This window comes from Erpetoichthys calabaricus, chromosome 18 (assembly GCF_900747795.2).
Source record: "Erpetoichthys calabaricus chromosome 18, fErpCal1.3, whole genome shotgun sequence".
Lineage (NCBI taxonomy): Eukaryota > Metazoa > Chordata > Cladistia > Polypteriformes > Polypteridae > Erpetoichthys > Erpetoichthys calabaricus.
The window spans coordinates 19978574-20001433 of NC_041411.2; the positions used below are offsets into that span (position 1 = coordinate 19978574).

The 22860-nt window shown below is 41.4% G+C and overlaps 2 protein-coding genes across 2 annotated transcripts in view; both read right to left on the reverse strand.

Moving 5' to 3' along the window:
* ypel1 (yippee-like 1) overlaps positions 1-22860 on the reverse strand; it is a 1016165-nt gene that overhangs the window by 773252 nt on the left and 220053 nt on the right. The window lies entirely within an intron of this gene.
* The window catches only part of aacs (acetoacetyl-CoA synthetase), a 98597-nt gene that overhangs the window by 55978 nt on the left and 19759 nt on the right, over positions 1-22860 (reverse strand). Inside the window, exons 5-9 of the mRNA XM_028825141.2 lie at positions 9417-9514; positions 3546-3660; positions 3195-3276; positions 2843-2993; positions 2036-2116 (exon numbers count right to left, since the gene is read on the reverse strand). Of these exons, the coding sequence (XP_028680974.1) occupies positions 2036-2116; positions 2843-2993; positions 3195-3276; positions 3546-3660; positions 9417-9514 (527 nt within the window). The remainder of the gene's footprint in view (positions 1-2035; positions 2117-2842; positions 2994-3194; positions 3277-3545; positions 3661-9416; positions 9515-22860) is intronic.

Genomic DNA, 22860 nt, shown 5'->3' on the forward strand with positions numbered 1-22860 from the left:
TTTCTTGTTGCTCAATTTGTTCAGGTTGCTATTATTAACAGTTGATGGGTGGTGTGGAGATCTTGTTAAGGTCACAAAGTTGTGTCTCATGGGGCAAACCAGTCAGCCTCCACTAATTAATGAGGACGCGTCGTATTGTAGAAAATAAGAAATGGCTGACTTTAAATATGCACTGCAAGGGCAGGAGGTCAATTTAAGCAGGGACATTGATACGGACCCTCAAACATTTTATGTTTTGGAGAATCAGTTTTGCAAAGGTGGAACTCACAGAAAGCAGAACAATTGCTTTAATAACAATATTTAAAAAAAAACAAAAAACATGGATTCTGATCCACAGACAACAGAAAAAAGGGAAAGCACTGCATCATATACATTCTGATAAGGTAGCGGTGCTTGCAGAGTAAAAGCTGCTCAGTCCGAGGACACTTGAGCTCTGGTGGAATTCTGCTGCCGCAGGCACTTCTAGCCTGCTCTCCAACAACTCTCCTTCAAGCTGCTAATTGGCCACAACAGTGGATTTCCAATCCAGGAGGATTTCTTGTTGCCCTGAGGCTTGGAGACAGCAGTGCCAGACAAAATGAGGAAGAACACAGACATCATGCCACTTCAATTTGGCTCCCTTCACTTGCACTGAAATTTTATCGAGACCTCACAACAAGTGTGGGGCCAACCCTGTTTCAGTAATGCATGCAACACTAGCCCCTTTTATGTCTTGATTTATAATGCATTTATATCCAGAGAAAAGCTTCCAGGACAGAAAAGCGCCAGACGATTTTGAGCAAAGGGGGTGTTTCTGTAACCAGAGTGCCACCTTGTGGATGGATCTTCACGAGCACCCATTCGGGTCATTTAACAGGTATGCAAAACCAAAGAGGTGGTTTCTGAATGTTGCTCTTAATTTACTTACAATGATTATTAGATCAACACATCACCTCTCAAAGTGAGCACAATACAAATCATATGATAGTTAAAAAAAATCCTAGCCTACTAATATTAACATGTATTCTAAAAATACTCCTCTACATAGCGCAAAGCTCGTAATTTGTACAATACATTGTGATTTGTAATTTATAAAAGCTATTTATACAAAAGTAATCAAGTACATAACAGGCCAGTGCATTAAAACAAAAATGAAAGCATAGCATCACGAGTCCAAAGCTATGACACCAAATACATACCTGTATGTTTGTTCATTTCAGAGAAAAATAAAAGTGTGTTTGGGTCTAGGCTTCTCAATGATGACGAAGTTTAACAAAAACTAACAATCATTGTGTTTGGTGATTTAACATGGGTTATTAAGAAAAGTTAAAGCATGAACCCCTAGTGGCTAAAATGTTGGTCCATCAAGTACAGGTCTCTTGACAGTACTTTCATTTTGTCTGACTCAGGTCATTATTGTGAAGCCATAAATTGTGCAGAACCATATCTACTAGACAGGTCACATCATCAGAAAGTTAAACTCCTAAATGAGCCAAGTTCAGGGAGCCAGAGAAACCACCCAAAACACCTTCCTGACAAAAGGCCAGCTCAACGTCACAAGCTGTGATGTGTGTGACAGTGTGTGACAGTGTGCCGCGATTCATCAAGCAGCACATCCTACTCTATCTCTGATTATGTGCAAATAACTGGGAATTAAGAAATGGGGGAAGGAGATCCCCAGTGTACAGTGGTCACTCCCAAACCTAACCTCTTGGCCTCACTGTACCACGGCTTAGGGTTTGAGGAGTAAATGCTTCAGAAACCTAAAATCCCATGTAACCTTCATCAGGGGCAGACTCATGTCAAGCAATTGAAACTGCTGGAAGACAGAGAGAGAGAGCAACAGACACGCTCCTTTCTAAGTGACCTGCTCAGAGTCAAACAGTGAAATGAACTGACAACTGATCTCCTCTGAGGGTTTATGAGAAGACAGTTTTAGAGCTGGGCTCAAGAGAAGGCTGCGTTAGTTCTGAACCCCCTTGGCCAAGGCAGTATGTTTGAGACCCTTGTTAGTAATTACTATATAAAAGAAAAAGAGGGGTGGCGGCTTCCATACCGTAGTGTAGTAAATGATGACATCACTGCTGCTCATGTTGCCATGGAGAATGTGCTCCTTCAGATGCTGAATGAGGGTACCCTGTAGGGGCAAACGGAGAGACAGTGAGAGAGGGCGAGGCACATCAGCCCCTTTCATGTGTGGTCTAAAAGCCTTCCCTTCACTCTTCTTGTACCAAAAGCTTTAAATGAAAGCGGTGCATTTCTTCAGAGCAATAAGTCCTTGAGTGGGCCTTTGATCTCGTGGTCTGAGCTGGAAACTCTGCCACCAGGGGGATGTGCTCTAAGTAACAGTAGCCACTAACTGGGGGGAAATTTACTGCCTATTATTGCTATAAAGTGCAACTTCAAACTATTGCTTGTCATATAGTGCCTGTAATTGGGAAACATCATCACAGAGCACTTTGTGTAAAAAAATGTAAGAACAAAGTTTTATTCCAGTCGAAATTGGAAGAAGGGTGTAAATAATAGAATAGTAAAGTCCACTAATGAATGAGCACATATGAGATGGATTGTGTCCTGCATATTCAATCTGCTATCATGAAATCCTCCAGCATGCTATGCAGCATTACAAAAATGTCATAGTTAAATTAGGAATAAAATCTGAAACAATAAACACAAGAAAATAATATGCAACATAAAAATGCTATTGTAATGTGTACATAGAGAGACAACAATACTAAGAAGATTTAAATTCAGTTTCCATTCAAAGAACTAAAAATGTGCTGGAGACAAAGCAAAAACACAGCAATGAAGCTCCCCACACCCTTAATGGACTACAACAAGTCGAGACAATCCGGCAGCCTACCCCGGCAGAATGAACCATGCACTTGGGGGCTCCCGTAGTGCCAGAAGAGTACATGATGAACAGTGGATGACAGAAGGGAAGCTGCTCAAACTCCAGCTGTGGGTCCTGGTCTCCTTCTTTCCCGAGTGCTAGGAATTCCTCCAAAAACATACTGGAAAAAACAAAGACATCTGGCTCAACAGACCTCTTTAATAAAAAAAAAACAAAATCCAACCACATGCAACAATGAAGACCTGGGAGCAAAGTTTCTAGTACACAGTCAGTGGTACAGATGAACTCATTCAGTACATGTAATCACCATCTTACAAACTCTCCATGCCAGTCAGCAGCTCCCATCCATTCTTATACTCACCTATTGGGTATTTTGGAAATGTCAGTTTCTTCTCTTGTGCGCACATAGGGAATGACCACCACTCTCTCCAGATCAGGCAACCCTGCGGTACAAACCACAACAAACAAGTTAGTGGAAGGCGCCGCTATGAGGCCAAGCTGAATGTAACATTATGAAGAAGAAGACTACCAACAAGAGACAACGAGACGCAGGTTGAACAGTAACTGAAATAAGAAGTTGAGAGATGTGGCTAATAATACAAAAAATAACAGAAATACTGCACCCCTAAATAACTCAATGGTGAGGACATCTGGTCTTGTGCGCCACCTTCAGTGAAAAGCACAGAGCCATCTATCCTTCCTGAAAACCTACCTTTGACTACATTCTTGAGCTTCTCCATGTGATCATGTTCCTTGCCATTGTACACCACAGAAGACACTGAGAAGATAAGTTTGGGCTGGATCTGAGAGAAACGGTCTAGGACACCCTGAAAAAGGTACAAGAAGTATCTGAATAAGAAATTAGGTTGTGAAGAGCTCCTCCCAGGTGACCACAAGGTGTCAGGAGGGTGCACAGCAACAGTCCAACTATAATTATCTGTTTCACAGGACAGAATGGCTTGTGTTAGTTGGTTGTATTTGGTTCTAGGATTGGTACAGGCGTTTTGAAGTGGAAAGCGGAAGTGAGCTGCTTAGTGCACTGTATGTTACATGCCTTGGTTACTGTGGGAGATGACAGCCTCAGCCGAAACGAGAAAAAGAACGGTAACTGCCACATTGTGAGGAGTCCCAACTAGACTCTGCACTATGTTATTATTATTGCTGATGGAACCAATGCATCCCATAAGCAGTTGCTCCAAATAACTTAAAACTAAGGAGCTCTGATCCTGTCCACCATCTTTTGTAAAAACACAGGGCCATCTACCATTTCTGCAACTGTCTGAATCCATTTTTAGAAAATCCTTACTTTATTAATTTACTGTCTCAAACACCTTTTTCCTATCTTTGACACGCTTTACTTTTTAACCATTTACTCAATAAATAGCCATCTCTTTGTACTGACACATATTTTGTCATGGAGTGACCTGACAGTCCTCTGGCGGTAAAAGGTTCTAGAAATTATAAAGAAGAAATCCCAGATAACTGCAACAGACTGACAGGTGCCAAGTGTTTAAAAAAAGTCATTCCAAGAGCCGCTACAGACACAGAGGGTAGAGGGTAGAGGGTAGGAGAGGGTAACAGCAAACCCCTAATGGACATACGGAGTGTGTATTGTCTGGCCTGCACCAACACCTAGGGTCTCTCCTTACCAGACATCTCGTCCTTCTGAGCACACTGTCACATTGACTGGACCAGTATGCAGAGACTCGTCCAGTGAGAAACAACAGAAGAGGCCAAATAAAGCCAACACAGCCAATCCAGACTTCATATAAAATATACAGTTAGGTCCATAAATATTTGGACAGAGACAACTTATTTCTAATATTTGTTCTGTACATTACCACAATGAATTTTAAATGAAACAACTCAGATGCAGTTGAAGTGCAGACTTTCAGCTTTAATTCAGTGGGGTGAACAAAATGATTGCATAAAAATGTGAGGCAACTAAAGCATTTTTTTCACACAATCCCTTCATTTCAGGGGCTCAAAAGTTATTGGACAATTGACTCAAAGGCTATTTCATGGGCAGGTGTGGGCAAGTCCGTCATTATGTCATTATCAATTAAGCAGATAAAAGGCCTGGAGTTGATTTGAGGTGTGGTGCTTGCATGTGGAAGATTTTGCTGTGAACAGACAACATGCGGTCAAAGGAGCTCTCCATGCATGTGAAAGAAGCCATCCTTAAGCTGTGAAAACAGAAAAAACCCATCCGAGAAATTGCTATAACATTACGAGTGGCAAAATCTACAGTTTGGTACATCCTGAGACAGAAAGCAAGCACTGGTGAACTCAGCAACGCAGAAAGACCTGGACGTCCACGGAAGACAACAGTGCTGGATGATCGCAGAATCATTTCCATGGTGAAGAGAAACCTCTTCACAACAGCCAACCAAGTCAACAACACTCTCCAGGGGGTAGGCGTATCGATATCCAAGTCTACCATAAAGAGAAGACTGCATGAAAGTAAATACAGAGGGTGCACTGCAAGGTGCAAGCCACTCATAAGCCTCAAGAATAGAAAGGCTAGATTGGACTTTGCTAAAGAACATCTAAAAAAGCCAGCACAGTTCTGGAAAAACATTCTTTGGACAGATGAAACCAAGATCAACCTCTACCAGAATGATGGCAAGAAAAAAGTATGGAGAAGGCGTGGAACAGCTCATTATCCAAAGCATACCACATCACCTATAAAACACGGTGGAGGCAGTGTGATGGCTTGGGCGTGCATGGCTGCCAGTGGCACTGGGACAGTAGTGTTTATTGATGATGTGACACAGGACAGAAGTAGTCAAATGAATTCTGAGGTGTTCAGAGACATACTGTCTGCTCAGATCCAGCTAAATGCAGTCAAATTAATTGGGTGGTGTTTCATGATACAGATGGACAATGACCCAAAACATACAGCCAAAGCAACCCAGGAGTTTATTAAAGCAAAGAAGTGGAAGATTCTTGAATGGCCAAGTCAGTCACCTGATCTTAACCCAATTGAACATGCATTTCACTTGTTGAAGACTAAACTTCGGACAGAAAGGCCCACAAACAAACAGCAACTGAAAGCCGCTGCAGTAAAGGCCTGGCAGAGCATTAAAAAGGAGGAAACCCAGCATCTGGTGATGTCCACGAATTCAAGACTTCAGGCTGTCATTACCAGCAAAGGGTTTTCAACCAAGTATTAGAAATGAACATTTTATTTCCAGTTATTTAATTTGTCCAATTAGTTTTGAGCCCCTGAAATGAAGGGATTGTGTTAAAAAAATGCTTTAGTTGCCTCACATTTTTATGCAATCGTTTTGTTCACCCCACTGAATTAAAGCTGAAAGTCTGCACTTCAACTGCATCTGAGTTGTTTCATTTAAAATTCATTGTGGTAATGTACAGAACCAAAATTAGAAAAAAGTTGTCTGTCCAATTATTTATGGACCTAACTGTATGTTGACATACTGTACATTGTGGCTTTCAAACACAGGTTCAAGAAGTTAACCAGAACAGGGCCATTTTGTTTTTTAGGTGTGTAGTGTCAGCGCTCGGTTTGCTACATCAGGTCTTGTCCCTAACATGTGATCTCTTTTTACGTATTTCCTACATCGTGAACAACTGTTAGGGCACGCAGTGACGAATTAGCGGCTTCACCACTGCCTACTTTTATTTGCACCCCGCTGTTTAGTTCTCAGCTAGTCAAAAAAAATCACTAGGCCACTAAGTAAAAAAAAAAAAAAAAAAAAGACTAAATTAATGTCTGCATACTGAAAATTATGACTGTGATAAAAATCTTTTAGAGGTTCGCAGAGAGGTCATTTTTGAGACTGGAGACAGTGATCAGCCATTTAACAAAATCACACACTCAATTAAACACAAAGATTGGATAACTATTAACTTATTGAATAAAAAAGTAGAACAGCCATCCATGAGCAGAGCTTGAGACCCTTAATGTGCCGGGGGCCATCTTTTAATAACGATCAAGTAACGCATGACTTCTCTGATGTATATCCACATAAAAAACCCTTCTGTACGCCTCAGAACTTTGTGTTTTTCCAAGTGGAATTTCTTGTTGCAGGAAGACAATGTTGAAATGTTGAAACTGTCACCTGCCTTACAATATGACACATAAACATGCGTGTTTTTATACATCTTTTACACTTGGAAAAAGTTTGACACTTTTTTTTTTAATTATTGATTTTTAACATCTGGTGTTCTGGACAGTGTAATAATTTGGGGAGTATACTTTAAAATAGAATTTGTAGCACATTTTAGCAGTGTAAAAGCCAATTTTAAAGATATGACATCTACCCTTTGGTGCACTGCACCCAAAATAACATACGACTGTCCAACACTGGGAGTCCATTAGTAGAGAAAAAACATTTCTTGGTGCTGCCTTTCATGTTTTTGGTTTTAAGAGGGTGTCACACTGAGTACTAAATAATGAATCCTCTTGTATGTGCTGTAAAAGTCATCAGTGTCAAGGTTATGAGAACGATACATTACAATCGTATACAATATGGCGTTTTAACAATCGGTGAAGCACTGTGAGCACCAACTTGACCATTCATGCGTTTTCTCTTGCCACCATGACACTTTATCTAATTAATACAAATTATCATCATTATCTATCCCACCAAATTCCAACGTTTTGTAAGCAAAAAAATGCATGAAAGTGATAATGTTAATTTGGCTTTGTATGAGTGTATGTGGAAATGTGAATGTGAGTTTGTCATAAAATGGACTGACATCCCACCTAATGATGGTTCCTGCCAAGTGCTTGATGATATCCGGGTAGGACTGGTCTCCCTGCAGTGATCTAATGGATTAAGAGGGCCCAGAAATGTATGTAGGTGATATCATTATTAAACCTGGGGGAGGATGGTGGGACACTAGGCCCTCTGCATGTGATATACAGCTCAATGACTGTCTCTGACCCAAGAGGACCCTCTCAAATGTGACTACACAAGCATATTTTAACTCTATTGTGCACGGTGGAGACCTCTGGTGGCCAAAGCAGGTCAGTCCTTCCAGCTCTACTGCAGTTCAATACAAAACACTTCTGTTAGGTTTCAACTTTGACTTTTTTGCTTTAGACCCTGAATTAGTTTATTTTCTCTAGAGATTTTGCGTAAAAAATTCAAAACGCTTTCAAATGAATTGAAAACCTTTCTTGCCATTCTTAAATGCAATAATATTTGAATTAACTTGAACAAATGTGTAGAATAACAAAATTAAAATGTGGCCACATCTCAAATATCTGAATTTGGGCAATTTTATAATTCCATTGCCCAAGAAGGCAGTTGTTTCTTAGTGAAGGTACTGCAGTCAGAAAGTGACCCCTTTAGTGAAGACTGGTAGTGACATATATGTTGACAGAGTTAGCCCTTTTTATTTTGTACTAATTTGCTCATATTCTGTGATTTGACTGTTGTAATTTTATTTTGTTGCATGGCTTTGTCTCCAGTATCCACCAGGACTCATTAAGACATTTTGCTTTGCACGAGCTTACTAACATTTAGAATTGTGAGGTTCTAGAGATGCCCTCCAAAAGCAGCATCTTTTTCCCAAATTTGAGTTTTTTCTTATTTCTAGGACCCCACAAGTGCATAACAATCGCTCTTCTAGAGAGCTTTGCTGCCTGTTTCCTGGCCTCTTGCTTTCATTCTTCTTAAACTGGGCTTTCAGGTCACAAAGCTGGCTGTAAACTGCATTTTGACACAGAGGAGCGGCTATCGTAGTGGGCAGTAGGGCCGCCTGTCATGGTAATTGGACCTCGGGTCAGTGTTCATTAGGGGGGCTGTTGTGCGTATTTACAACGGTTTTGATGCTGATGTTTCTTTGGTGACTCCAAATTGTGCCAGTGGTGAGCATACACGTCAGTTCCATCACTTTATATTGTGCCCTCACCACCTCCAACATGAAATAGGTGGCACGAAGCCACCTAATGGTCTTGTAATTGTATCACTTCGTCACTGAATGACATCTCAGCATGGCAAGAAAAAAGAAAGCAGAGCTTTAAACAGTGAAGCACCATTCTATTAAGCAATGATACTGGCAGTGCCAGCCTTCAGGACCCAGTCTGTGCCATTCTCAGCTTGCTCTCTTAATTTGGTGAAAACCTTCTATTTGCTAAATTACCCGTCTATTTCACTTGGATTTTGCATTCCCCCCACAGTCTCACTGTTGCCGTTTGGTGCATCGATAAATCTAAATTGGTCCTGAGCAAGTTAATAGACGTCTCTGGGTGACAGTGCCCTGTGAGAGCTCAGTGTTGGTTCTCGCCCTGCTGCCTCAATAGGCTTTAGCTCCCAGGGGCACTGACCAGAACAAAGTGTCTAAATAATAAGATGGCTGAACAAGCCTGGAGCTGGAGATTTCACGCAGGTCCACCTAAGCAGCTGAGATTCTCTAGCCTGACACTAGAGGGCAGAAAAGCCACACTTACTGCAAATCAGGTTGCTACTGAAATCAAAAGGCAGCAAGCAAGCATGGGGCTTCTTTTTTTGATATTTAAAAGGGTCTGAGCACACACAGTCTGCACTTTGATACAATGAGGTCTTGTAGGGAAGAAGAAAGTAAAAGCAAAGCAAAGCAAGTAACTCACATTGACCCCAAAATCAGGGGAGGTAGAACTCCAGATAGCCCCAATGCTGGCAGCTGCAAGCATGGCCTCCACCGTGTGAATACTGTTGGGCAGATAACCTAAAAAGAAACACTGCTGGTAAGAAAAAGTTCTGTTTTAGAAATTGTCCAAATTACGCAACAAAACATCACTCTGTGAGTCAGAGAACCTGGGTGTGACCTCTGGATGGCATCACACTACATTCTTATCTGAAAACTGCTCAACTGCAAACAGAAAGACTTCCACATCTCCACCTAGTTAAACATGACACCTCATAGTACACTTTGCTTTTAAACTGGTACTGCAGTTTGTTCACAACCAAAATGGTCACCAAATCACTCTATTTACTTTAAATAAGATATCCCTACAAACAACCAGAGGAAGAACAAAACAGCTTTCAAATGCTCGTCAACATGAACACGCTAGGTTGGGACTGGATGACAAGATGACCGAGTAGATTATAAGTTGCATTATTACTGGTAGTCACTGATCTGAGAGATTTATTTTATCAAGAATATGGTGTCACAGGTGGCTGGGGGGGCGACCTGGCTGGGACGCCCCGGAGAACCGGAGGAGGGCTTACGCCTCCCCCAGACCACGTGGGGGTGACCACCCTGGTGGCTATGGGAACCACGGGTACAGAACTTTGAAGCTCAACCCTGCAGGGGCCTGTGATTACCACCAGGGGGGCAACCCAATGCCTTTGGAGCCCTGGACCTCAGCACTTCCGCCACACCCATAAGTGCTGGGGGGGAAGAGGATCGGGGACACCTGGAGTGCTTCCGGGTGTGCAGCCGGCACTTCCACCACACTGGGGAGTGCAGGCAGAAGATTGTCGGGAGGCACCTGGAGCACATCTGGGTGGTTATAAAAGGGGCCGCCTCCCTCCACTCGATGGCTGGAGTCGGGTGGAAGAGGACGGAGCTCGGAGGAGAGGCGTGGAGGCGGTCAGAGACAAAGAGAAAAGGCATTGTGAAAGGGCCTGGGGTGATTGGTGCTGCGGCACTGGGCTGTGTGTGTCATACTTGTATATATTTGTATAATAAACGTGTGCTGGGTGACAAAACGATGTCCATCTGTCTGTGTCCGGGCATCTTTCCACAATGGACAGATTAAAAGTTTAGTTTTTGTTTCCTATGTTGCCTTTCTAACATAGTGCAATATACCCATTGCTAGAAATGTGATTGCTCGGCTTGGAGGATCCTTATTGTTGAGGGCCCGAGTGGCTGGACCAGGCCAAGGGGACGCCCACGTAACACCTGACTGCCGCAGGGTCATTTCCAGGGGGTGGGACAAGACTGCATGTCCGCCTGGGGGGCTGCCAACCGGGATCCAAAGGTGTTTCATTGTGCGGTGGGTGCGGCAACACACTGTACCAGTGCATGCTCCCCAACTGACCTGACCTAGAAATGTATGTACTTCATATACTTCTGTACACATGCTGTACTTTGTACAAATCATCTGGACTGAACAAGGTGGCAGCATTGCTGTTTCATGTCCTGTGTACATATCTCCACTGTCTGTGTGTAGTTTGCGTGTTCTCCCTGTGTCTCAAATTTCCTTGCGTACTCCAGCTTTCCTCCCACATCCCAAAGACAGCCATGTTGCATTAACTGGTGATCCTAAATTGTCCTGATATATGTGGGAATATACTGTAGAAGGAGGTGTGCAACTCTACAATGGACTAACAGCCTTCCAGGGTTGGTCCTTGCCTTGTACCTGCTGTTGCCAGGACAGGCTGCTGCTCCTTGTGACCCTAAACTGGGTTATGCAGGTGTAAGAATATAATGTTAAGTTACAAACTAAATATGCAAACTGCTCAAGCTTGATTTTAAACAGAGTCTTTTTTCAGTCCAAATGAAGAACTACACTAAGCAATAAAGAGCACTAAAACAAGAAAAGCTGAAAAGCAACAAGACTTCATTTTATGTGGTGGTTTTCATTGTGAGTAGAACTATTGTATCAATCGTGACCAAAGTTAACAGTTATACAGGGTATATACAATAAAACATCTAATCTTGACTTTATAAAGTGCCTTTAACACTACCGAGTAAGTGCACAGTGCCTATCATAATGAAATGTTAACAAAACTCTGCAGAAAGAAATTGGCTTTAATTGTGTACATTGCATCTCACAGTAAGCTCATGATATAACTGCGCTCACGTTAAGCAGAGCACAGAACCTCTTTTGTCTTTTTTAAAAAGCACCATTCACAGCAGCATAAATTACAAAAAAGCTCTATAAGAAGCACACTCTTTCATAGTGAGGTTCACCAAAAGCACTTCATAAAACTTTTTTAATCAGTACTGCACACACCGCCTCTCACAGCAGATGCAGCAACAAAGAGACATAGAAAGACAACCACATTTTTCCGCACTTTCCCTCCTTAATGTTACCTGACTTTCACAATAAGACCATGACATAACATGAGTGGGCTCTAATGATTCACATGACGTAACACGAGTGTGATTTAATGATTTACGTGACGTAACACAAGTGTGATCTAATGATTCACATAATGTAACACAAGTGTGCTCTAATGATTCACGTGACATAACACAAGTGTGATCTAATGATTCACGTGACATAACACAAGTGTGCTCTAATGATTCACGTGACGTAACACAAGTGTGATCTAATGATTTACGTGACGTAACACAAGTGTGAGCTAATGATTCACATAATGTAACACAAGTGTGCGCTAATGATTCACGTTACATAACACAAGTGTGATCTAATGATTCACGTGACATAACACAAGTGTGATCTAATGATTCACGTGACATAACATAAGTGTGCGCTAATGATTCACGTGACGTAACACAAGTGTGATCTAATGATTCACGTGACATAACACAAGTGTGATCTAATGATTCACGTGACGTAACATAAGTGTGATCTAATGATTCACATAACGTAACCCAAGTGTGATCTAATGATTCACGTGACATAACACAAGTGTGATCTAATGATTCACGTGACGTAACATAAGTGTGCTCTAATGATTCACATAACGTAACCCAAGTGTGATCTAATGATTCACGTGACGTAACCCAAGTGTGATCTAATGATTCACGTGACGTAACATAAGTGTGCGCTAATGATTCACGTGACGTAACACAAGTGTGATCTAATGATTCACATAACGTAACCCAAGTGTGATCTAATGATTCACGTGACATAACACAAGTGTGATCTAATGATTCACGTGACGTAACATAAGTGTGCTCTAATGATTTACGTGACGTAACACAAGTGGGCTCTAATAATTCACGTACGGCTAGCATACACCCAGTCAGAAGTAATTTAATCTAACTGAGGGTCACCGGGCCTGCACCTAATTTTGTAACACCAACTGCACGGCTGGAGCCAAGCCTGGACAGGGTGAAAGCCTACTGTGGGGCCCAATCACACCCACTCCCCCATTGACATACTGTACATTGGGCCAACGTAGATTTGGAAAGGAAAACTGTTTAGAAGGACAAACAAGCAGAGAAGGACAAGACAGACTCTACACAGACAGTTATCAGGCACTGGGTTTAAATCAGACAGTGGATCAGTGAGCCCTCACTCTGCTTTACAAGGTGATATTCAACACAAAACCTCTGAGAGAACACACAAAACAAGCTGTCAATACTGCATATATACTGCAACTCATTGTTGCCTCTGTAATAAGGATCTGTACAAAGTGCTCAGTCTGGACTTCACATAGTAACTTCACAGTCAAGAATGTCACAAAGCACATCTCACAAGAACTCAGTCGACAAAACACCTCACAACACTCACACTGATTAGTGTAACAGAGAACTGGACAAGGCAGTCACTGCATCTAAACACCTGGATGCCTACCACTAAACACTTAAACAAAAGCTAAATGTGTATAGAATATAGATAGCTCCTCTCACAGGGAAAAGAGATGAATGTAAATCAAATGTATTAAGATACAACTTTTTACAGAACTTTTCAAAGTGAGGCTTAACATAAAATGCTAAACAAAATCAGGACAAACATTTCATTTGGCCACCAGTACACTGAATGATTCTTTGATACATAATATAAAAACAAACCATCTTTATCTAATACAGTTTGTTTCATAAAAAGGTAACTTAAGTTATGTAATAGGACTAGAAGTTTATCTAGTTTTATTGTCAGTTTAGCAGCAGTGGCACTGGTGACGGTACTTTATTAGTCTGGATACATTCTTCAATGATTTCTGCCCCTGGGCTTCATAAAACAGGATGATCCTCACCTTCATCCTCACCCTTGCCCTCTCCCAGATTTTGTATAGACATGGCTGCCTTTTCATTGGAGACAGCTGATGAAACAGCAGGTGCCTGATGAATGAATCACCTCCAGCCACGAAGTCTTAAAACTGTTCATCAGAAATACAATCAACAGGACAGGAGATACTAAACGAAAGTTTACATGTCTGATGAATGAATCACCACTGGCACAAGACTGTAAAACCTCATCAGAAAAACAATAAACGCTGTACACATATACACACCTCTGACCTACAAACCTCCATGTAGGTAACAGCACTCGACTAAGGTGATGGTCTCCATGTGGACTTTCTACACTGAGCCTACCTTAGGACTCACTTTACACATTCTTCTGAGATGTCCGTGCTGGTGCTTTCTCCATTTAGGTCAAGGCCACATGACGTCTCCTAAGTAATGGCTTCTATTTCACTGATGCAGATTACATCATCTAATGAAGCCCTCTGTTTCTCCACACCTCAGATCTGGAAGGTCAAGGAAATGCTACACTTGTAGGTCTGCCTGCCAGAATCTTGAACACATGACTTACTGACTGACTCAACACCTCAGGTTAATTCATTAACTAACAACTACAAGTTTCAAAGCTATGCAGCATGGAGACAATATCAAGATCTTCAGAATGGAAAACTACAGGGATGAACACGGCCTTCGCTGCACTATGGCTGTTTATTGTAAAGCATTTTAGAGAATCATTCAGTAAGTATTCTCTCTTACCATGATGGACAGTGTAACCAACAGTGACAAAAACAGTCTTGTTCCTATGTAGTGTCTTTCACAGTGAAGCCCGACACAATTGAATTCATTCATCCGTTTTTACAAATCAAATAACCCTGGGTCATGGTAATCTTACTGTACTCTGCTCATGTGATAATAATTACCCTATAAACCTACGAATATAATATCATACCCCACACTTTATGTTCATGTGACGTAGTGCCTCTCACAGTAAGGGTGGCCAAAACAATTTTATAAAACAGCTCACATTGTTTCAGGCTTCTGTGCCGCACAGACAGTGACCCACTGGTCTCACCCTGGGACTAATCCTGCATACTGAATACGCACACATCAGTTTACTAGTTCAGGGGGGCGTCGTGTTTAATGATTCTGAGGCACAGATCTACGGATCAGGGTTCAACTCCCGCGCAGCTCCAAACTTTACTTAATGATTACTAGGGGGCTTCGCCCCTTGATTGCTTCGCTCACCAACCCCCCAGCCTGTGCTACACACCAGCAACTTCTCGTCTCTGCTGCTCACATATGTGGATTTCACTTTCACCAAACAACAAAACTTTTAATCCTCGCGGATAGGCCTCTTCATTGGGAAGAAACACTACTTTTTCCTGATGTCAACACGAATTAGACGATCTACAAGTCTCCGACTTAAAGTTTAAAGCCCAACAATATCTACATACTTCTGTCATATCACCTATGTCCATATATTCAATCTCTTTTCGCTTTTACCTTTTAATCAATATCGCATTGAATTCTGATTCCGTGTTTGGAATTACACTGTGACAACGCAACATATAACTGCCTGTGAGTGAATATCGTTTCTTTCTGTCTACATGAACTGTGTCTGACAATAGCATTCACACGAATGAGAGGTGATTGGACCGTGTGCGTGGTTGTAAATGTTTGAGAGGAGGACGGGACTTGTCAAAATTTCTCGGCAAAAAGTCTCATCTCACGGGACCTGAAATTATCTCTCGTGGGAGTTAAAATGATCTCCTAGAAAGTCTCGTCCCAGGATTTCTTTTTATAACAGAGAGACATACTTCTCTGTGCTAAGCGTTTTCTTTACATTTTAGTGTATCTACAGCACAATGCTCTGTCTTCATGCTGCACACAGAGAAATGGTGATAATGGGGTCCAATGAAACATATTTCCACATTGTAAACAACATATCCATTTTTTGAAAAACTACAAAAATAAATATTGCATGTGAATTAAATTCTATAATTTGACAACACAGTGAACATAGTGACAGGTCTTTCACAATGTAACAAGAGTACTTTTGATTTGTTTACTATCAGAATGACAAAATTTAAAAACGTCTGTGGAATTAAAGAGTCACGTCATCGGCTTGACTACACAGAATGGTGCAGAGAGCAGGCCAGCAGACCAGGCTGTCAGTCCACTCTGCCACATACCTGCCTCTTCAATCAGCCACTATAAAGACTTATCAGTTGCCTACGTAATGCCACTCCTTGAAACTCTACAAATAAAGAGTCATTAGAGTATAAAAAATGAGCAATGACACTAAAAATAAACAAGTGCCAAGTTTGGTTTTGCTTGCTCTGTACGTGGGATTGACTGATTTATAGTTTACAAGTAACACTGGAATGAAATGATCGCTCTCCGCTTGGACTTTTCTAAATGTCCCGCACTGCATGTTTAAAATACTGAGAGCCACTCACTCCATCACGCGAGCCCACCGAGACACTGCAGGGCGATCCTTTCATATCACATACTGTAGAGGTGGGCAACAAGTCACATAATGCAAAGTGGTCACATTTTCAAGAGGTAGATTTCATCATTTCTCATTTACAACATAAGGAATAAATAATCCATCAGTAAGCAAGACAATTTATGCAGATGTTATTCCAGAGCTCTGACTGGCGTCACCTGTTGAACCTCCAGGGTAAGAATGTTGGCATTGAAAAGTTACAAACTGCTTTTTGAAATGGACTACTTATATTAGATGATGCCACGCAACACCTGGAGAAGTCGAAACGAGTGAAAGAAAAGAAGAGGAAATAAAAAGTCATAAAACAAACCAGCAGGAATGCTGGCTACACTTTGAATGAAGCTGAATGGAGACCGTGGCAAGAAGCTCATTTCTGGCATTTCACGAAGGGCCTAGAATCTCAGTGGCTACTCTGTGGCATAAATGTGGCTTATATACGCAAAGGTGTATTTTTACTGAGATTTCTGTTGCCATGTTTGCTGAGGTCCATGTGGCTCTTAAAGTGTTTACTAAACAAGGATTACCTGGCACACTTATTTCAATTCTGCATTTTTCTTTTTCATGAGGCAACTTGAAAAGTGGAGACCTTCTTTCTTAATTTTTAAGCTCAAAACACATCATTGCTATTGGACAGTTACAAACTGTGTATACAAATTGCCAACACATAGGCTTTCCAAATATGTGGATTGTTTGTGGCACTGTGCCTGCCACGACTAAACAGCAATCTTCATTCTTTCTTTTTCGTTTTTTGTCATTTGATTCCTTTTGTTTTTTGCCATTCAGGTGCTACATGATGGCATCACTGTAGTGCCACTTTGGATTCTGGCTACTGCAATGCCACTAGGAGTTGTGGTTGATTCTGTGTGTGTAGTGGCTTTGCCAGCCATCTTAACACTGTGCTGTGTGTTCTAAAAATGGTCAGACTTTGCTAACAAGGGTAAGGTCCTGGCAATGCTTTTGTCTTTTAGTTTTTATTTTAACTTCAGGAGTGTTTATTCCTTCTGATTTAGCTGCTGATTTCGCAGATGTTAGTGAATTGCTCCAACATCCAGCACTACAATTCAGCAGCTGTTCAGATTTTTATTACTGCCATGAAAAGATATCTGAATTAGAGCTGCAAAATAGACAATAGGCTCTCCAAGCTGCCCATACTATGACTTGCTGTAATCTATTTGAAATGAAAACTCCTATCCAGTTTCACTAAAGGGGGAGTCACTGATGGCCACAACAAGGCAGATGTTTACACCACTACAGCACTACATAAATGACGACTCGGAGCTAACGACTCCCACACATCCATATCCAGAGATCCAAGAGACACCATCACTAATGACTTGAGGCTTGGCTTATGAACTCTACTAAACTATTAGAAAGGCTCCATGCTGGGATGCACCTTATGTCACACGACCATTACCACGAAATCCCATTACGTCCAGTGTACCGACCCCTAGTCAACATGCCACAACAACACTCTCTGGGACACCAAGGGAAATCAAAGGCAACACTCACTGCTAAGGAGGACTCCTGGCCTAAACAGCGGCCACTCTAGAAGTACGGGGCAGTCTGCTCAGCAGCTACATTGGCACTGGTCACCTGCTCAGCCGGGAGCAGAACACTTCTGATATAGCACCTTATGCAACTTGCACCTCTCTCCATTGCTGAGGTTTGGTTATCTGAGTGGCCTGGGCTCGCACTTCAGGAGCTAAACTCAAATTTGCTGAATGATACATTTTGTGGATTTTACTGTAATAATAATTAATCCCTAATATCTCCAAAACAAATGAATTTCTAAAAAAGAATGAACAAATTCAACACTCAAAAAAAATATACAGTATGGGATCAAGACATTTAGCTACTCGGTCACCGATTACAGCTGTGGTCAAATGTTCTGCTATGTCAGACCCTCCATTAAACAGACACTACCTGGGTCTCAATTTAAAAATACGTCATAATAACACCTGATAGTTCATGCACTTTAGGAGAACCATGAAGCTGACAATCCCAGATGGCATGTGGATCTGTGGTGCTATTGTCTTACTGGACCTGCACCTACTGTAGACAATGAGAGCAAAACAGACAAACGCTAAGCTTTGGAAAGCAAGCAAAGTAAACAACATTTACTTATATAAAAGTAGCTCGAAGCGTTTTACAACAATAATAGATAAATCAAGAGAATTACAAAACAAAATAACTGAACTTTTTTTTTTATAAAAGATTTGCTAAGACTGTAAAAATCAAAGAGTAAACATACACTTTAATATGCTGACACTTTGTTCAGACAGCCACGGAGGAGAGGACACCAAAAACAAACTAGCCAGGACGTTGGAGAAAATCAGTCTGCAGAGGTTCTGAGATTGGTGAATGTAGACAGACATCTTTTGGATATTCTCAAATACACGAATGTGTCAAAGATTACAACAACATGAAGACAGTCTTGTGAAATGTCCGTCAGTCTCATGCCAGCAATGAGTGGAAGTGGACAGATAGGCAAGTGGGCAGCAAAGTTATAAAGTCCTCACACATCATTACTAAATTTAAAGTTTTGAAACACAAATGTTAGAAGCCTTTCACACCTTAGCCTCAATTTTAATTTTCTCTATTATAATAAAAAAATCTTGGGAAGAGAGATGAGACGTGACGTTTTCACAAAGATACTTTCACGTCCCGCGAGATGAGAGTTTGTGCCAAGAGATTTAACCAGGCCTGGGGCAGGAAATATAAGACAAAGAGTAGATGACAAGGTGGAACGTCGTAGAAAGGTTAAAAAATGTTGGCGCGATACACATGCAGAGCAGGTTAGAGACAATGAAAGTACTAAAATTAGAACGGCTCAAAAAAATGATAGTAAAGATCACATTAGCGCAAACAAACGGAAATTATTACTCTGTGAAATAACGGAACAGCAAAAAGAGATCAAATATATTGTTCGGATTGAAACTTTAAGTCGGAGACTTGTAGATCGTGTAATTCGTGTTGCCTTCAGGGAAAAGTAGTGTTTCTTCCCAATGAAGAGGCGTATCTGTGAGATTTAAAAGATTTGATGTTTGGTGAAAGTGAAATCCACATACGTGAGCGGCAGAGACGCAAAGTTGTTGGGGCGTAGCACAGGCAGGGGGGTTGGCGAGCGAAGCCCCCTAGTCTTATAAATCAAAATATTTTTCAAGAAAGGATTGTTAAGAGACTAACTGAGGTTCCTCATTTGAGGAAGTAAAACATGGAAACTGACTATGTGGGCAGAAGGACGGTGTTTCCTGCAAGTGGAGAAGACGTTCCTCTAAGGCATATGGCTCACAATTCATGTCACTCTATGGACTCGGTGTGTGACACTGATGGTGTCACCTAACCTGTCACAATGCAGAAATACCAAAAGACAACATGACTCGTTTGTTGCTTTGAACAGAAATATCAGCCAAATAAATAAAAGTAATGTGCATTGTCATCCACTTCATTATTAGTGTCAAGCAAATAATTTCATGTTACTTTGAGAAAAATGAATTTCAGTTGTTAAACAGATTTATTACTCATCTGGGTTCGCATTGGATACAGAATCCTTGAGGATTCATACACACACACACACACACACACACACACACATGCACACGCACACACACACACACACACACACACACACACACACACACACACACACACACACACTCAAGCTAGACCAGCATTTGAACCCAGGACTCTGGAGCTGTAGAGAAGGGCACTCACTGTTGTGCTACCAAGCACAGTCAAATGTAATTTACAGCTTGGCCTCCTTTTTTTCTGTACGCTGCATTGTCACGTCAGGTCTTTTACACTTCAAATCATTTTCTGTTTCAGATTTGTATTTATTTTTTTTATGATCAAATTCATAAATTGTTCCAAAGTGCAACATGCTGATAATAAGGGTATTAATTATAAACACAAGATGAGGAACACAGAACCTACAAAAGGATGTAGGCGTTTATATTGACAAATCATTTGTTTCCTCCAGGCAATGTACAGAAGCAAATAAGGAGTCACATAGCGCGTTAGGCCACTTATCAAACATTGTATAAATCAAGGGAGGTCCTGCTGAAACTCCTCTGAGTGACGCTCATTTCAGAGCACGGTGGGCACGTCTGCCAGCCTCAGCTCCAGGACGATGCTGATCCACCGCAGGGGCATTCCTGGCCTTCATGGGTAATTACACTGTGACAGGCTAAGGGGACACAACCACTTGACTCTCTAACAGAGATGGTCATGGATGACTCTAACCCAGGTATCCACAATTTTAGGCAGAATTCTTCCTACTAAAAAGTGAAAGGCTTGTGTGAGAGCACGAGGTGGTGACGAAGACACCGATCTGGATCAGCCTGTAACTGCCGAGTCATGGAGAGAAAGCGCACACCACGGTGTGGACAAAGGATTTTCTGGGACACTTAAACCACAGGGCATGACTAAGTGATTTTTTTTCTGATCTAAAACGTCTCTTATGTTCCAATTGATTACTAATACATTAATGTCATACATTTGTTTTTAACTCACCTTTCTAACACAAGGCAGGGTGGAGCAGAAGCATCAGAAATGAGTGCAATAAAAGGGCCTCGACAAGAGACCAGGCCACTGCAGGTGTCACGTGTCACCCGGGATTTTCCATTAGTATTTTGTATTTTCTGGACATTGTCGGTGCTGTTTATGTTGCTGCAGTGATCACGTGAGTGTCATCATACCGTTACTATAAAATGTGGCAGTGCAGGGGTTATGGCATCCAAGCTTTTACATCGTTTGTATAATCTCTCATAAACTGATACTTATTGGGAAATTTAACTTGTTTGGTTTTGAACTTTGACAGATGTACTTTGCCTCTCCTTTTTGGTTTTGGTAGCAGTATTCTATTTCTTATTAACGGCCTCCTACTTGTTCTGGAGCCCCCCTTTAAGTCGGTCCATTCCTCCTTTATAAATTGTTCATTTAAAGATAAGCCATTTGCAGGAACAATAGCTGCGCTCAGTAAAACACAAATCAATGAATGAATCACCTAAAGATTGAAGTCATTCATTAGACAGCCATTTAATAAAACATTCTAACCAAACAACCAATTTATTAAATGGCTGTTTTCTGTCTTGTACCCTGGATTACGTATCCACAGCATTCGTGGTCTCCTGTCATTTCGTATCTGTTTTGTCTTAGTAGAGTATTATATTGCTCTCCTTTCCCCTTTTGTATTATTAATAAGTAGCCTTTGTCAGAATGCCTCAAATCTCCCAGACTTACCACTGTTTATGAGGTATTGTACATTTTAACTTCTCCCCACCTTCCCTCCTACATCTATAACCTCAGGCAATTAGGTGTAGTAAAAGACAAGCAGGAGTTTAGTTACAATTCAAACAATGTATTATTGATAGTATTCATAAATAAAAACAATATGCAGAGTAAATTTGAATACTGGCAACCATACAACCTTATAAATGGCGGCAATGTGGGGTAAGCAAGCAAATTTATAGATTTTGTGTCCAACCCCTAGAGCCAATAGGGCATCATGGTACTTAAAGGCATCTGATGCAAGCCAATTCCAAACTGCCATACTTCATCTTCACACCTGCCCCCCAAACCATATGTTAAGGTAAAGCTTGGCAGTCTGGCTTTCTTATGGGGGTTGACTGAGAGACTTCAGAGAAACATTAGCCAAACTTGTGAGGCACATCCCCCCAACCGTGTCATAAAATTCAAAGACACTCATTCCTAAAAGTGGGGGGGGGGGGGGGTAAACATGAATGCTTCTCACTAATGTAACACTAATATTACTTTGCTTTGCCTAAGTTACAAATAAAGACATACAAAATATTTAGCAACTTATATGCAAAATATCACATCGCAACATGTATCCTTCTAAATTCAAACTGACAAGTTGCTAAGGGCAGGCTGATGCTAACAGCGATTATTTTTTTAGTATATTTAAACAGGTGGATGTTTCTTTGCCAGCAGTGTATATAAAACTGACTTTACCACGTGGCCTGGCCAAAGGTGTTTTGAAATAAAATGTCCCTGACTGGACACGTGAAACAAATAGCAGTGGATGAAAAAAATACTTTAATAAGCATCTCAACGGTTAGCATGAAACTTTTTCGATGTTTTACTGTTATCTTTAAGAGTGTCAGCACTGTGCACAGCATTAGCAGATGATGATTCAGCCTAACTGCCAGTGTAGATTCGAGGAGCCAGACAGGCCGTGCAGAATGAAAACTGGGCACACATGCCTACAAATACTAGCATTGTCCTAATCTGAGCTCCCGGCTGAGAAGACAATGATGGACACACAAGTTCTGCCAAATATTTTGGAAGCCAGCAAAATGCTACACAATCCTGTCATGCAGACCCTTCTGGAATTCAGGTCTGTTCTCCAGAGAGTTGTCTGGCCTATATTCTCCTGTCCTGCTGCCAAGAAATGTTTACTGTTTGCTGGGGACTTCACCACACCAGCCTGCCTGGCCAATGGATAGAAATACAGAAGGCCTCTGGTCAGTTTGCAGTTAAACTGATTTGGCCTCGAGAACAAAGGAGAATGCTGGTTGGCTGGCATTCACACCAGTGAAGTAAGGACAAGACAGAAGTCTAACCACCTGACAGTAAAACCAATATGCCAGGCGAATGTCGAGTCAACTGAAGTGTGCAGGCCAGCAGCAGTATAGATTAGCCCACCTACCTGCATTCC